This window comes from Ziziphus jujuba, chromosome 5 (assembly GCF_031755915.1).
Source record: "Ziziphus jujuba cultivar Dongzao chromosome 5, ASM3175591v1".
Lineage (NCBI taxonomy): Eukaryota > Viridiplantae > Streptophyta > Magnoliopsida > Rosales > Rhamnaceae > Ziziphus > Ziziphus jujuba.
This window is the reverse complement of record NC_083383.1, coordinates 2,557,033-2,572,977: the sequence shown is the minus strand read 5'-3', so window position 1 is coordinate 2,572,977 and position 15,945 is coordinate 2,557,033. Positions and strand designations below refer to the sequence as shown.

General features: G+C 34.1%; 2 protein-coding genes across 2 annotated transcripts; one reads left to right on the top strand and one right to left on the bottom strand.

The window, feature by feature from the left end:
* Window positions 1–405: 405 nt before the first annotated feature.
* Window positions 406–3,420, bottom strand: LOC107420890 (patatin-like protein 2). Its single transcript, XM_016029956.4, has 7 exons — window positions 2,886–3,420; window positions 2,550–2,731; window positions 2,203–2,392; window positions 1,913–2,074; window positions 1,274–1,576; window positions 924–1,096; window positions 406–806 (listed from the first exon to the last, which is right to left on the bottom strand). Exons 1-7 carry the CDS (start codon window positions 3,021–3,023, stop codon window positions 737–739), a joined length of 1,218 nt encoding a protein of 405 aa, XP_015885442.2. The 5' UTR covers window positions 3,024–3,420; the 3' UTR covers window positions 406–736.
* Window positions 3,421–7,568: 4,148 nt separating this feature from the next.
* On the top strand, window positions 7,569–9,914 carry LOC107420901 (patatin-like protein 2). The gene is made up of 7 exons (XM_048476028.2): window positions 7,569–7,897; window positions 7,984–8,165; window positions 8,289–8,493; window positions 8,607–8,768; window positions 8,868–9,170; window positions 9,350–9,525; window positions 9,657–9,914. Exons 1-7 carry the CDS (start codon window positions 7,766–7,768, stop codon window positions 9,760–9,762), a joined length of 1,266 nt encoding a protein of 421 aa, XP_048331985.1. The 5' UTR covers window positions 7,569–7,765; the 3' UTR covers window positions 9,763–9,914.
* Window positions 9,915–15,945: the final 6,031 nt, after the last annotated feature.

Here is a 15,945-nt window from a genome sequence, read left to right as displayed (position 1 = left end):
ATTTGATTTGATTAATTTAAATTATTTAATTATAATCCAATCAAATTGAATTAAACTTAAACATGATTAAATTATATTTAAAATAATATAATCTAATACAAGTTAACTGTAGATAGGAAAACTAGTCCTAAATAATTAAATTCCTTTTGAAAAAGGTTATTCAAAGGTTGAATTTTGTGTAATACTATACTTTTCTAGTTAAGTCTTTAGCTCGGAGATGACAACATACATGCGTCATGGTATGTCTTTTACAGACCGTGTTCTGCATTTTTCTTCTTATTTTAATGGACTTCTCCTATTTCGGTATCTTGATTATTTTAATTGAAGCTCGTTGTGGATATATTTGGTGAAAGAGTCAATATCAACTTAAAAGGACATTTTTGTCATGGATTCACCCCCAACAGATATATGAATGAGCCATTTCAATAAAATGTTTTGCACAACATATATTTGTAATATGAGAATGGTCTTAGTGATCACTTAAATTGTTATATTAATTGTACATTATACAGCTGGGGATTTATTTGAATACAGTGAAAACAATAACGAATATTCAAACTAATGGTGGATTGAATTGATTGCTAGCCCTCCACCTCAACTAATTAGAACACGACCAAAACGCAATATAGATACTATTATTTCGAAAGATTCAAAAGTCTTTGACAAAATATCTAAAGAATCACAAGTCTTTGACAATATATATATATATATATCCTTTGGAAACTGAAGCAAGCATTTATAATTTTTTTCCATGGGGTGATTTCATATCACGAAGCCGCTTCTCATCTGAGAGGATTTTCGCAAATCTGCAAAATTAGTAATCACAAGGTTAATTAATAATTTTCATTATATATTTAATTATGTTAAGCATATATTACCATATAAAATAAAATTAGATAAAGGTAATATATGTTATTTGGAACCTTCTAAGAGCCTCTTCATTAGTCTCGTGATTAGCAGCCTCGAAGCGTCCAGTTTCCAAATTAACCCTTGAAACTGGTTTCTTCAATAGCCCTTCACCAACTTTCACAAGTTGTTCCAAATTCTTATTTGTCGCTACATCCACTGAGGATACATCTCCACTCAATGTATCGTCCTGCATTTTACTAAATATTAATTTCCACTACCCAATATTATTTAAATGAATACATGTCTATATTAATAATAGGTGTATATATTTTTTTTTTATAATGAAATAATATTGAGGAATAAAAGTCAAATTTATGGACATTAATTTTAAATTTTATCTTAAAATTAGTGGCTAATAAAGTACCGTAATTCGGAGATAATTCTTTTCAGAGTTTAGGGCTTGGAAAACCACAGAAAGATGAAGATCGACCATGTCGGCACTTCCTTGGGAAAACACATCAATAATAGGTGTGGAACCGCCGTGTGTTAACCAACTCAAAATCCCCCACTTAGCAGCTTCAGGTGCTTTATATTTCATTTCATCTTTTGATGAACCAGTTCCTAACGATATAACTAGAAATCGTGTGTAGTCCAATGGTGAAAAGGGAAAGAAATCTTGACTCCCTTTGATTATCTCCTTTGTCACTTCACTCATAGCAACTAGAGTCTGGAGAAAAAAAAAATGTTGGAAAAAACAAGTATTTAATATTTTTTATAAATTCAAAATATAATATATATATATATATATATATATATATATATATATATAATGTTCTATTGGGAATATAAAAGTATTACCACCTAGTATTTAGAATGCCACATCAATTAATAATTAAAATTCTAGTTAGAAAAATAATAATTTTAAATATTTCACTTGTTACATTATTATGTGTCTAATATAAAGTGGAAACTATTTTCCTAATAAATTAAAACTATATATATATATATATTTTGGACATCATCAATATATTTATGTTTTCTATATATATATATATATATATACCGGATTGTTTGCAGTAACACCTCCATCTATAAGATTAAATTGTCTGACGCTCCCATGAACATCCTCAGTTTCGAAGTAATGAGCTGGAAAATAAGTTGGTGCTGCGGAGGTTGAAATGCATATGTCTGAAAGTAGGGCATCCATTGAAGGATTTTTTTTTAACTGTACTCACAAAAGAAAGAAATTTATCATACGTATATATATATAGATGGTGATCATTAACAACATGTAATTAATATTACTTTTATAGGAAGGTGAAAGAGAAGAATTAATTAAGAATGATGAAGTACCTCATAGGTGGAAAATATTGTTGGTTGCAGACGCTTGATGTCAAATGCAGGAATGACAGTGTTAGTCAGAGTCTCGTGTAGTTTTGTATTGCCTAGTTTTTCCTTGACAATTTGATGCAGATATTTGCCATCGTATTTAGGTCCACCTAAAGCTTTTATGATCTTGGTCATGTGAGGGAATAATGGACACCTGTTATTTACAAAAAAAAAAAAAAGAAAAAAAAAAGGAGTTAAATTCTTACTAGACATTTTATTTATTTGTAGAGATTAATCGAGATTGGTATTTAATTAACATTAAGGCATATACATACATATTTATATATATATATATATATATATAAAGTTACCTATTTTGGGGAAAAATTTTAGGGCCATGATTAAGGTAAAAGTCCTTAATATCCTTGGCAGCGAACAAAGGGCGATTCTTTTCGTTTGGAGCAGTTAGCATGGCAGTGACAAGACCACCGGTGCTTGTTCCAGAAATCACGTCAAAATAGTCAGCGAGTCTTGCGTTCTCACCGTCCAGTTTCTGTAACATAAAAAAGCAAAGCAAAATTTTCTACACTAATTACTAACTTATCAATATCAAATTAGAACATCTATTGGGGAGAAATATAAGACTGATGGCAAACATCTATTCAAAATATATTAATTTTGGCGTTGATGTATATTATATACTCCACCTGAAGCTCAGACTCTAAGAAGGCGAGGATAGTGCCAGGAATAAGCCCTCTTATGCCACCCCCATCAATGCTGAGAATGGTGATTAAATTTCCATAGGTTGGAGGCTGTAACTGAACATTGGTTCCTTCAGAGGCCATAACTGATATTTGGCAATAAATTAATTAATGGAGCTAGGGTGTTGATCTAGATATATAGAGAGAGCAAAGGGAGGGAGGCTTTTAAGAGACTCTGTATATATCAAAACGTTTTCACAGCTATCTTTGATGTAAAATAGAGAGTTTCTCAACTTTGTGTTTCTCTTCAAGTATATGGGGGTATTTATAGACTTCTCGATCGTGATTGCATCTTCAAAATTCCAACAAGGCATAAGGCAAACTTCTTTAAACAATTAAACTAGCTAGCTAGGAAGAATGTCGTCTTTTGATCATTCAGATCGGGTTGACCAAACTTATTTGTATGTTGTTTCCGGGACATTGTTCAAGTTGGACTGCACATTCAACATTCTTGTTAAACGTTGAAAAGTTCAATATATAATTTCCGTACGTGCGAATCTTTAATATTATGTTATCACCAAAAGTTATAGTACCTCTTATTACCAAAAAGAAAAGTAATAGTGCCTGTTAATTACTAGGACAAGGATATTATATATGACCTTTCATACAGGATTTGAATCGTCCCAAGCGCAAACAGTATCTGTTAGAATTGTAGTTGAGACTCCAGCTTTGTAGAATTGTAGGTAGGACTAATTAGGTGAATCCACTTAGACCAACAATCGCATTACCATGGCTCGCTAATTAGACCAAACCTCCTTAGTTTTTGTGTATTGGAAAGTCTTATCAAGATGTTATTTACTTGATTAAATTATTAATAATCAAATGTTTATTAATGGGATACATGCATTGAAGGAGACGTGATTGGATTTCTAATTTTAATCTTTCTTCTTTTTTTCTTTTGAAAAAATCATGGAAGAATTACATAAAAAATTATTAAACGTCTTAAATTTTGTTCGTAAAAAGCGGCGTTTTATGAACAAAAAGAAAAAAAGAATACAATTGGTCAAGGAGAGGAACCAGAGGATATGATTGCATACAAGTTCCAAATTTTCACTGTTTGGTCAAATATTAGGGCAATGTTAATACCTAGATTTATAAACTGTAGTTTTCAAATTTTGAGTTGTTGGTGAGAAATTGAAAATTCAATGGTATAGTACCATTGATTCGATGTATTGTATGCACTGCAAATTAACGACTTCATGATGCATGATATATATATATATATATATATATTTTTTTTTTTTTTGCTAAAAGATATGATATATATTACAACCTTAGCTTGAAATATGCCCCATGGAAATAGCATGTTTACAATTCCAAGTAATTAATATACAATTATAAACTATAGATATATATGCTCCCAATTTATTTTTGACGAATTATATTTTCTCTCATAAGCAAAGCTTGTTTATTGTTGACAGATAAGATTTTTTGTTACATTACTTGATATCCTCATTTTGTATTCCTAAAAAAGATTAATGCAGAACTCTAGTCTAGTATTATTAAATTAAAGTAATTAATTATTATAATTGTAAGCATTAGCTTGTGAAAAAAGGTAGAGAGGGTGGCGGGCACGTATCTGGGATTGAGAATTATTATATGTTTCAGAGCCTATGGTATACAATCCAATTCCAGTACTATAAGCCAACTTATATGTGTTTTTCCACCACTAGCTAAAAGGTTTTGCAGCCAAGGGTCAGAAAGTCCCACCGGCCGAAAAAAGCAGTATATGATATATCCATAAGCATGGTGGTGAACACGTTTACCATGTGAGGATTAATCCCATGAAATAAAGTTTGAAAGATTAATACATATTTCTTAGACATATCGTAACGTTTATAGTCATTGTGTTTAAAACTTTTTTTGGTCAGCAAAGTGAATGAGCATATTATTGGTCAGGTTGATTCATATTATTATTTATCTCTTGAAGAAGTAACCTGATCATCCGGCTATATATATATATATATAATCCAACGGAACAGGACCGGTGTTGAGCTTTTGGAGTGTTTGAGAAGCTAATAATGTTGAGTGTTTCAAGTGATCAATACTCTTCTTAAATAAAACTTTTTCTTATTGTTATTAGTTTAATGGAACTCTTAGATAAACCAAAGATAGAAATTAATAATGACGTTTATTGTGATTAGGTGGTAAAAGGAATTGAATTGGCAGCGTTTGCGAATAAATCGAAAATGACGATGTCATTTTGGGCTACATTTGAATGGTAGCATATGCACGCAAGGTCGTTTTCACTAATTTTTTGGTGTGTTTTATCCAAATATAGCAGAAACTATTTTTTTTTTTTTTTTTAAAAAGGCAACTTTCTAATAATGTGTATAATATTAAGAAGGAAGAATATACAATCAATAAAAGGAAAAAAGATAAAATTGCGTCACAAATTCAAATACTCACTTTAAACAGGAAAGGTACACTATAAGTGTGTTTAATAGATTACATAAATATTTTAAAATAAATGGGTAGCCGGGCGGATGTTACTTGAATTTTTTTTTTTTTTTTTTTTTTTTTTTTTTTTTTTTGCTGAAAGGATGTTACTTGAATTATTTAGAAAAAAATATGTCACTTCGAAAAGGTCAAGTCATCATCATATTGCTGACTTTCAATCCTGGATAATCATTTTATGCACGTACGGATCATATATATATATTTATATATAATAATTGTCTTGTTTTTTTTATTATCAGCATAAGTCTTTAATAATAATTGGAAAGCTAATATACATAATTTTATTACAGCAAACGTACAAGCAACGTCCATAAATTACATACAATCTAACGTACATGTAAACAATAACCTGAGCGTTTATATATATTCATTAGAGCATAATTATATATATAAAATAATATTTTATAAGATGATGTTGGATAATTTATGTTATTCAATTGTATTATGGATGAAACGTTAATATATACATATAACATTATTGTATGAGTGCATGCTAATTTGTGAAATATATTATTCCATTTCATATATTATTATAGATTATATAATCTAGATTATATGTAGTTTGATCTGTATATTTACAATAATAGTACAACTATATATATATATATATATATAATAAATACCGAATAAACGAAAGATTACATGAAGTGAAACTGAAAGAAAGTAATCTACTCCAAACTCTGGTGCTAATTAACCAGATAACCACGCTGGAGGCAAAAAAATAAATAAATAAATAAAAACTGGAGATAACCATGCTGACCGTATGATGATGTACAGAGGACACTAGCAAGAGAAAATTATTTTGATTATTAATTTGTTTTTCACAGTCAAAAAATATTCAAAATAATCCTTTATTTTAATTGTTTGGAGGCATTCAAAAATTGCATGTTGTAAGGTTCTAAATTTCTAATCACTCGCACTAATTTTTTCTTTCAGGCGCTCCCAGTATATCCCCTCACATTAAAAGAAACGCCTTCAAACGAACGCAAATAAGGATTATGAATTTTAGAAAATAAATAATAATAATAAGTATGTATAACTTACATCATTTATGAAGTTTAGAGGACTTTTACATAAAAACAAAAAATATATTAGGAAGTAAAGTGCAAAAATGAAAAAAGTTTGAAAAGTGTTTAATATACTGAAAATTTATGGATATAGCAGCTAGTATACGAAGATCCAGAGGAAGACCTGTGATTATTTCAAAAAAAAAAAAAAAAAAAAACTTAGTGCTATGAATTTGTTTGGGCATCGGGACAATATATTGAGAAAATAAATATTATTGTAATATAAAATTAAATTAATGCGAGAAGATTAATTGAGAGAACTCATACAATTTTAGTATTTTATTTTTTAATTAACTATAATTCTGAGCGTCCAAAGACACTTTTGCATTTAGGGATAAAGATATAACAAGGTATCGGAGATTAGTTGGAAAGTCAATACAACCTGCAAGGGTAAGGGCAACGAAGGGCTGGCAGATATATCAGCCAAGACAAACACCCCCACTAACGAACCGTTTGGTAGGAATAAACAAGGAATCATTTGCTAAAAGATTAGATAGAATTCCATTAACAATGGTCCACAAATTAAAAGTCAAAGAATTAATGAGAGAAATTAAAGATCAAAGATCTTAGTAAATTCCTAAATTAGTCTCTATAAATATATATTTAGGCTAATTGAACAACAGCCAAAATTCTTTTGAATCAATGATATAAATGGATAATTAATATTTGAGTTCAAATCTAAAATTTTAAATGGAATGTAAGAACCTTAATTAGCATTTGCTAAGATTTATTGATTAGAAAACTTTATACTTAGAAGTATTCCCCGAGTAATATTAATGTGTATAGATAAACCTAAATTACCTAACAAGTGAAATTCCAACAACTTGTGCATAATAATTCGAAATTTCCGGCTAGCAACTTGCATATCAGATTTCAAGTTAATTGAAACCCACCCAGGAAAGGTCTGATTTTTCTACATTTCTATTCAGATATATACTGTTAGGTCGTATCTTTTAAGCTATCATGATACGAAAATATTAGACGATCAGTTGTGGAAATGAGCTGTCGTTGTAAATGCACATATAAAGATATAACAAGCATAAAAGTCAAACCAATTGTTAATTAAATCCATTTCGATGATAAAAACATTACAAGCTTTGATTATTTATGATATAGCAGAACAAGTTAAGAACATTCTTGGAGTACTTCATTCCGTCTCCGCCTCTTATACTTTTTTAGGTGCTTATAAAAATCTTATATAAGTTTCTCTCATCATTTTAATTCCATCCTACCTTCCTTCCAGCACTTCAATTAGTTTTGCCCTTTGAGTTTGTTGCAATTGAATATAGGCTAACTAGCATGAATAGAGCAAGATCTTTCTTACAGTCTCCAACATATGGAAACCTCATCACTATTCTTAGCATTGATGGTGGTGGAGTCAGAGGAATTATTCCAGGAACTATTCTTGCGTTCTTGGAATCTGAGCTCCAGGTATTAGCTTGAAATTTCTCCTTAAGAATTATTTGTATATATTTGAAATTTGTATGTTTGAGTTAATTACATGCAAATTGACGTAGAAACTGGATGGCGAGGAAGCAAGAATTGCAGATTACTTCGATGTGATAGCCGGGACCAGCACAGGTGGACTTGTAACAGCCATGCTTACTGCCCCTGACGAAAATAATCGCCCGCTGTTTGCTGCCAAAGATATCAACAGCTTCTATCTTCAACACTGTCCTAAAATATTCCCTCAAGATAGGTGATGGATAATATGTTTGTGATTGGCTGAATATTAAGTTTGTCATTGTCATTTGCCTATGCGTATATGTTTTCTGACTTTTAATATGTATGTATATATATATATATATATATATATATAAAGAAGTTGTTTGAGCGGCATCCTTCCGTTTGCTAGCGCAGCCCAAACGATTAAAGCCCTAACAGGTCCCAAATATGATGGAAAGTATTTACGTAAAGTACTCGAGGAAAAATTAGGAGATCTACGACTTAACCAGACATTGACCAAAGTTGTGATCCCAACTTTTGACATCAAACTACTCCACCCAACTATCTTCTCCAGCTATGAGGTACATATATATATATATAAATATATATATAACTTTCTTATTAATACATATATATATATGTATTTTTTTAAAGTTGCGCCTAGCTAGTAATTGAATTATATATGTATGTTTAGGTGAGAAGGAACCCCAGCCTAGACGCTTTGCTCTCAGATATATGCATAGGAACTTCAGCAGCGCCAACATATCTTCCAGCTCACCAGTTTGAAACCACCACTCCCGATGGCCGTGTCAGACAATTCCATCTCATTGATGGAGGTGTTGTTGCCAATAACCCGGTACTTTTAATTAAATTAAAATTAATTTGGCCATATATATATATATATATATATATATTTATATATAATGAAATAAAACTAATTAACGTTAATTTTCAGGCTTTGGTTGCTATGAACGAAGTGTCGAAGGAAATCCACAGGGGGAATCCTGACTTCTTTCCAATAAAGCCAACGGAATACGGTCGGTTTCTGGTAGTGTCGTTGGGATGTGGATCACCAAAATCAGAGCAGAAGTACAGTGCTCATGAAGCTGCAAAGTGGGGTTTTTTGGGATGGTTGCACGCCCACAATTCCAATCCCTTGGTGGATATATTTACTCAAGCTAGTAGTGACCTCGTTGATTTCCACCTTTCTACCGTCTTTCAAGCTCTCCACTCCCATAAATATTACCTTCGAATTCAGGTTAATTTATATATATTTGTATATATCCATATATATGTTTTAATATGCTTAATGGTGTGGATAATTTTGTAACTTACCTAACTCTGGCTTTAATTTTTATCTTATAAATTTGATTTTTGAAATTAAAAAAAAAAATTGTCTGTACATATATATATATATATATATATATTTATATGCAGGATGATACACTCGATGGAACAACACTCCCTTCGGTGGATATTTCTACTACTGAAAATTTGAACAATCTCGTAGAAGTTGGACATAAATTGTTGAAGAAACCAGTGTCAATGGTGAACTTAGAGACTGGTATTTATGAGCCTTGTCACGAAGATACAAATGAAGAGGCTCTCGTAAGGTATTGCTGTTTTTAATATGCTAATTCGTATTAAATATAATTTGTTTATATTATACTTTAAAGTTTTCTCCTTTAATTTCTCTTATTATAATATATCTATGTTATATATATATATATATATATATATGCAGATTTGCTAACATACTTTGCAAAGAGAGAAGGGCTCGCGAAGCTAGATCACCATATGGAAAATCAAAATCTGCAACTCCCAAACTGGACACCATTGATTCCGTTTAATAGTTAATCCCCAAAAAAGACAATCATTAATTTGTGTTGTGCTTCCAAAAAGGGATGCCAATTATTTATTTTTCTTATGTAATTTAATTTAGTTAAAACGTCGTTCTTGAATATTTCTTTGTCCTTCTATGAGAAATTTATTATAGATTTAATTTATGGTCTTGAACTAACAATTAGAAATGGTAATATATCCCAAAAATCGCCGTGCACTGTCTCGTTTCCCCAAAAAATCAAGGCCGCATGACATGTCAGGACCCGTCCAGAATTCTTTCCCCTGAACTCTAGACAAACTCTGATCCCAGGGAAACCCTACCGGACCCTTCAACGGAAAATCTGGCAGAGCCTCCCCTAAGGGATTTACTTACCACAAATTACCTGCACTGAAAACACACTTCTAAAAACATCCCCTTATTCCTCCCACAAACTACAAATTGGTTCCACAAATTGCTGCACTTCAAAATAAAACAACAGTAGCAACCCAGTGCATAAAAACAACTACACGTCCAATATAGTATACCGAGCATTATACAGAAACATGTGAAATTTATAAAATGACAGATAAGAAAACAATATAGGATAGAGAGGAAAAAGGGAAGAAAAACTTCTTGAACCTTCGGCAACGAACTGAGACGTTGGGCTCGCCCCGGACAATCAACGTCTCCAACCTGAACCTAGGGGAACGGAATTTAAGAGTGTGAGATGCTAATCATCTCAGTGAGTGACCTTATCTACTGTACACCTTTAATATTAATAATATAAAAATAAAGGAATTTAACTAACCAGTACCGAACAATTAAATAAATAAATAAATAAACAATTGAAGTAATAATTTCTCTCAAAACCCTCACTAGTCACTCCGTTGGAAAAGTTCCCCTTTTAAAACATTTTCACAAAATCCTTGTACGTACTTCCCAAAAACCAAGGAACCAAACAAATTAATAAACAACAAATAAACAAATAAATAAATAAATAAATAAATACCCCAAATATAAATAAACTGCAATAAATTATAATAAATAATTTTTGAACACCTTTGGGATTTTAAACTTTATTTGCAATTTACACCGACGCACCACACCATATACCGGTGATGCCCTCCGATACCCAGCGTCCTGAGCACCGACTGGCGGGGGGGTTAAAGAGAGAAACCTGCAACGGTCACTTCGGCGTCCCGACAGTACCGCTGCTAAAACCATCAACCCGGCCAAGGAGGGGGGCGGCTGTGCACAACAATAACCTTGCCTGCCCACGGTCCAATGGCAACTCACGGGTGAAGTAATAACCGCACACTAAACCACATAATAACCGCGTGCTACCACGTGTCCATACACTATACACCAGAACACCAATACTGTATGAGTGCGTCTAAAAATAAACAATAATAACCAACCGTACCGTCTTTCCAAAAACCACCGTGGGAAATACATTAAATTCTCACACTTACCATCCCACATATTTTTATTCAATAACCCAATACGAAACATTGATAACCAACAAACCATAATTTCCTCGAAGTACGAGATGCAACCATAAAAATACCGCGGGCATAATTTATAAAATTTAACCAAATATTTTCGTAAAATATTTAACCCAATTATGCCTGAAAAATTAATACTGAAAATCACGTACAATTAATACCGAAACATACTTTGCTCATGCATAATGAATAAATAAAACCACAATTAAATCACACCACATGAGCATAATTTAAATACCAATTTAAACATAATTAATTGTCCAAAAATGATATAAAATCCAGACGCAATTAATTACTGAAAATACTTGCTCATGTGTAACAAATACCATTTAATCACAATAAAATAATAATCGGGAATTTCTTAATGACCCCAAAATTTCATTTAACACCAATGGGTAAATATATATATAAAATAATATTTTTCCCGATTGTATTTAAAACACGCCACATGAGCACCAATTACAGATATCAAATTAATACCACATAAATACAATTAATTATCCCAAAAATATTTTTAAAGGTGGGTCACTCACCTGGAGCACCCAATTAAACCATGATCCACTACGGGATCAATTCTACGACTCACCGGTGCTCCTAGAACAAAATTCACAGACAATCAAATAAATTAATATTTTAATCAGGTAAATAATACCCGGTACCCGGGGGGTCAAACACAAACTTTAACCAAAATAGGCGAATGATATACCGAATCGAAGCTTGAGCGATGAGGATTACCAATCCGGTCTCCATCGACCCCAATTCCGCCGGAGGTGGCCGGAATTTGGTCGGGAAGCTTCGACCGGTTTTAAACTTGATGGATCTTCCAAACGGTGGGGATTTTGGGCAAACTAACCCCGGAAATGGACTCATAGGGGTCGAAAATGGTAGGATAGAGGTATGGGACGGGCTGGGTTGGTTGGAAACGGCGAGAATTGCCGGAAAAATTTCACCTCGCCGCCGCAACTTCGCCGGCCCGATCTGGGCGCGTCCGGCGACGGCTGACCGGGAAATTTGGTGGCCGAGGTCGCGAGGTGATGGGCTTGGATGGTGGCCGGCGCGTGTACTGTATGGGTGGCCGGAAAAAGTGCAGCAAGGAGAGAGAGAGGGACGGCCGGTGGGAGAACGAAAGCAACTGTGCGTGTTTTGGTTGAGCTCGGGGAAGAAGAAGGAAAAAAAGGAAAAAAGAAAAAAAAGAAAGAAATGGTGTTTTCCCACGTGGGGAAAAGAAAAGAAAAAGAAAAGAAAAAGGAAAATAAAAGAAATAAAAATAAAAATAATTAAATAATCAAATAATAATATTATTATTTAAAATAATAATAAAAATAATTTGATTTTACACATGGTTGACATGTGGCATTTCACCATGGTGACACATGGTCACCTTCAGTAAGTCACACGTGGCACATCGTTACGCGTTTTAAAAATAATATTAAAATAATACGGTATTTGAAATACTCTACAGGTCCATAACTTTCAAACCAGATGTCCAAATCGGACATGCCGCTAGTCTACGGACTCGTATCGACGAGCACTTCACAACCATGCATGAGTCAACGCTCAACCTTGCATGAATAAAAAATCAATCCCGGCACCCCTTGGACAGTTTGGACCTCAACTTGTTTTGCTCATAACTTTCAAACCATAGCTCCGTTTTCAACGTGCTACCAATCTACGAACTCGTGCCAACGTGTACTTTGTAACGGTACCTCAATCAACCTAGAATTCCAACCGGGTCAAAAAGTCAACTTTTGACCCCTTCGGTCAACAGTCAACAGTCAACCTCGGTCAACGTGCAAAAATTTCCGACATGGTTCGAGACGGGGTGTTACATGACAGGTTCGGGATAAATCAATAAGGCCCAAATCAGGATCGGCCGGGACCTAGGAATAAAGAATCTGGCCCCAAATTGGCCCGTATATATTTACTTTTTTTTTATTTATATGTTTTATATATTTAGACTATCGTATTTTTTAATGATATATTTTATTATAATTGTAAATTTGAACCTTAATGTATTTTATTGTACTTTTATTGCATTTTAATCACTTTATTTACATTTTATTTATTAAAAAAAATTCATATAAATTTTTCAAAAAAAATTATATCAATTATAAAAAAAAAAAAAAAAAAAAAGAGGGAAAACCGTCCTGTCCTGCCCAGCTTTTAAAAAAAGGGAAAAAACTATGAGGATGGGATGAAAAATTTTCTACGGAAATGAGGATGAAATTTTAAAAATCGGCCTCATCCCATGTAACATCCCGTCCCGAAGTATATCGGAATTTCAAAAATTTGACCAAAGTTGACCGAGAAGGGGTCAAATGTTGACTTTTTATTCCTGATGGAATTTCACATTGACCGAGGTACCGTTAAAAAGTACACATTTTCACGAATTCATAGACTAGTAGCACATAAAAAACGGAGCTATGTTTGAAAGTTATGAGCAAAACAAGTCGAGGTCCAAACTGTCCAAGGGGTGCCGGAGTTGACTTTTTGTTCATGCAAAGTTAAGCTTTGACTCATGCATGGTTGTGATGTACTTGTCGATACGAGTTCACGGACTAGCGGTACGTCCGATTTGGACATGTGATTTAAAAGTTATGGACCTGTAGAATTTTTCAAATACAGTATTATTTTAATATTATTTCTAAATATGTGAACAGTGTAACACCCCGTCCCAAATCGCACCGGAATCCGTGCACGTTGACCGAGGTTGACCGTTGACCGTTGACCGAAGGGGGAGAATTTTGACTCGGTGAGAATTTTGACTCGGTGAGAATTTTGAGTTGACTAGGGTACCGTGGCAAAGTGCACGATGCCACGAGTTCGTAAACTGGTAGCACGTCGAAAATGGAGCTACGGTTTGAAAGTTATGGACGAAACAAGTTGCGGTCCAAACTGTCCAAGGGGTGCCGGAGTTGACTTTTTGTTTATGGGGAATTGAGCTTTGACTCATGCATGGTTGTGAAGTGCTCGTCGATACGAGTTCACAGACTAGCGGCACGCTCAAAACGGACATCCGGTTAAAAAGTTATGGACGTTTGAAGTTTACCGGATACCGTATTATTTTAATGTTTTTGGGTTATTGAACAGTGAAATGCCACGTGTCAGATTCTGAGTGGTCCACGTGGCATGAACAGTGTCATGCAGGGTTTTAATTTTGAAAAAACTCTCGGGGAAGAGAGAGAAAGAGAGAGAAGAGAGAGAAAGAGAGAGAGGAGAGAGAAAGAAAGAGAGAGGACCCGCCGGTCATTTTCATGTTTTTCCGGCCTAGTTACTGTACACGCGCCGGCCAGCCAGATTGCCCACCTCATTTCCGGCAAAACCTCCAAATTTCAAGGCGAACGGCCGCCGGACGCGCCCGGATCGGACGTCCGAAGTTTGGCGGCGATTTTTCCCCCTCCACCGCCGGCCACCGCGAATCGGCACTATTCCGGCCGATATACAGTACACGCGCCATACACCCATCATCCTCTCCTCAAGTCCGGCCTACCCACCAAAAATCACGGCCATCGGACCACCGACGCGCCGGGATCGGAGCGTTTTCCGGCGAGGGGTCGAAAATCTTCAAACGGTGATTTCTCCGCCGTCCGACCTCCGTTTTGCTCACCGTCGGTCCCGTTGGATTGCTCTCCTCACGATCTACAAATCTGCAAAATTTCACAGCAAACGGCCACCGCCGGAAAATACTGTTCCGGCGAGTACCCGAAAATTCCGGCCAGCTCCAGTCCGCAGTGTTCGACCTCCTGAACCCAAATCCGACTTCCGTTTCCGCCAATTCGCGACGGTTTGGGAGAATTGCGGAGCCGAAACCCGAAAAGCTTCCCGACGAAATTCAAACTCCGTCGGGTACGATCATCGAAAATTAAGACCGGATCTGTGATTAGCATCACTCGAGCTTCGATTCGGTATATAACTCGTAAATTCTAGATATCGTTTGTGTTTTGACCCCCCGGGTACCGGGTATTATTTACCCGAATAAAATATTAATTTATTTGACTGTCTGTGAATTTTGTTCTAGGAGCACCGGTGAGTCGTAGAATTGATCCCGTAGTGGATCATGGGTTAATTGCGTGCTCCAGGTGAGTGACCCACCTTCAAATTAATTTTGGGAATTTAATTGGTGAATATATAATGTGTGATTTAAATAATTGGAATTTAATTTCTATGTGCCAAATATTTATTTGAATTATTGTGGAATTATTTGTGAATTTATCGGATTTAAGAAAATGTGTATTTCACCAATTTATGCCATGTGGAATTATTTTATGGTTTTGAGGATTTTGAAATTGGTGTGGTTTTAATGGTAAATTGGGCACGATTCGATTTTCAAATATTTCAAGGAAAATATTTGGTTATGTTGGTGATTTCAATTTTTATGAAATATGCCCATAAAATATTATGGGATTTGATTATGATATTTCGAGAAATTATTTATGCTTGGAAAAAATGTGGATATTTGAATTGATGGATTTGGGAGTTGGTGGATTTGAAAATCATGGAATTTATGGCATTGATTACAAAGAAATTGTGGGAAAATTCCCGGTTCAAGCGGATGGATTATGCCCGCTATGCTTATGAAAAATGTGAAATTTGTTTTATGATTTAAATTTATGGATTTTATAATTTTTAGATGCACCGTGCACGTACTGGTGTTCTGATTATGTGATATGGTATATGTGATATGGTTAGTGTGCACACGGTTGTGA

Excerpts from the sequence above, each read along its gene's own strand:
- LOC107420890 (XM_016029956.4), bottom strand. The coding sequence starts at position 3,023 with ATGGCCTCTGAAGGAACCAATGTTCAGTTACAGCCTCCAACCTATGGA. Across the intron at positions 2,393-2,549 it reads AAAATTTTTCCCCAAAATAG|GTGTCCATTATTCCCTCACA; the intron begins GTAACTTTATAT and ends TGTAAATAACAG. Across the intron at positions 807-923 it reads AATGAAGAGGCTCTTAGAAG|ATTTGCGAAAATCCTCTCAG; the intron begins GTTCCAAATAAC and ends CTAATTTTGCAG.
- LOC107420901 (XM_048476028.2), top strand. The coding sequence starts at position 7,766 with ATGAATAGAGCAAGATCTTTCTTACAGTCTCCAACATATGGAAACCTC. Across the intron at positions 7,898-7,983 it reads TCTTGGAATCTGAGCTCCAG|AAACTGGATGGCGAGGAAGC; the intron begins GTATTAGCTTGA and ends AAATTGACGTAG. Across the intron at positions 8,494-8,606 it reads CTATCTTCTCCAGCTATGAG|GTGAGAAGGAACCCCAGCCT; the intron begins GTACATATATAT and ends ATGTATGTTTAG.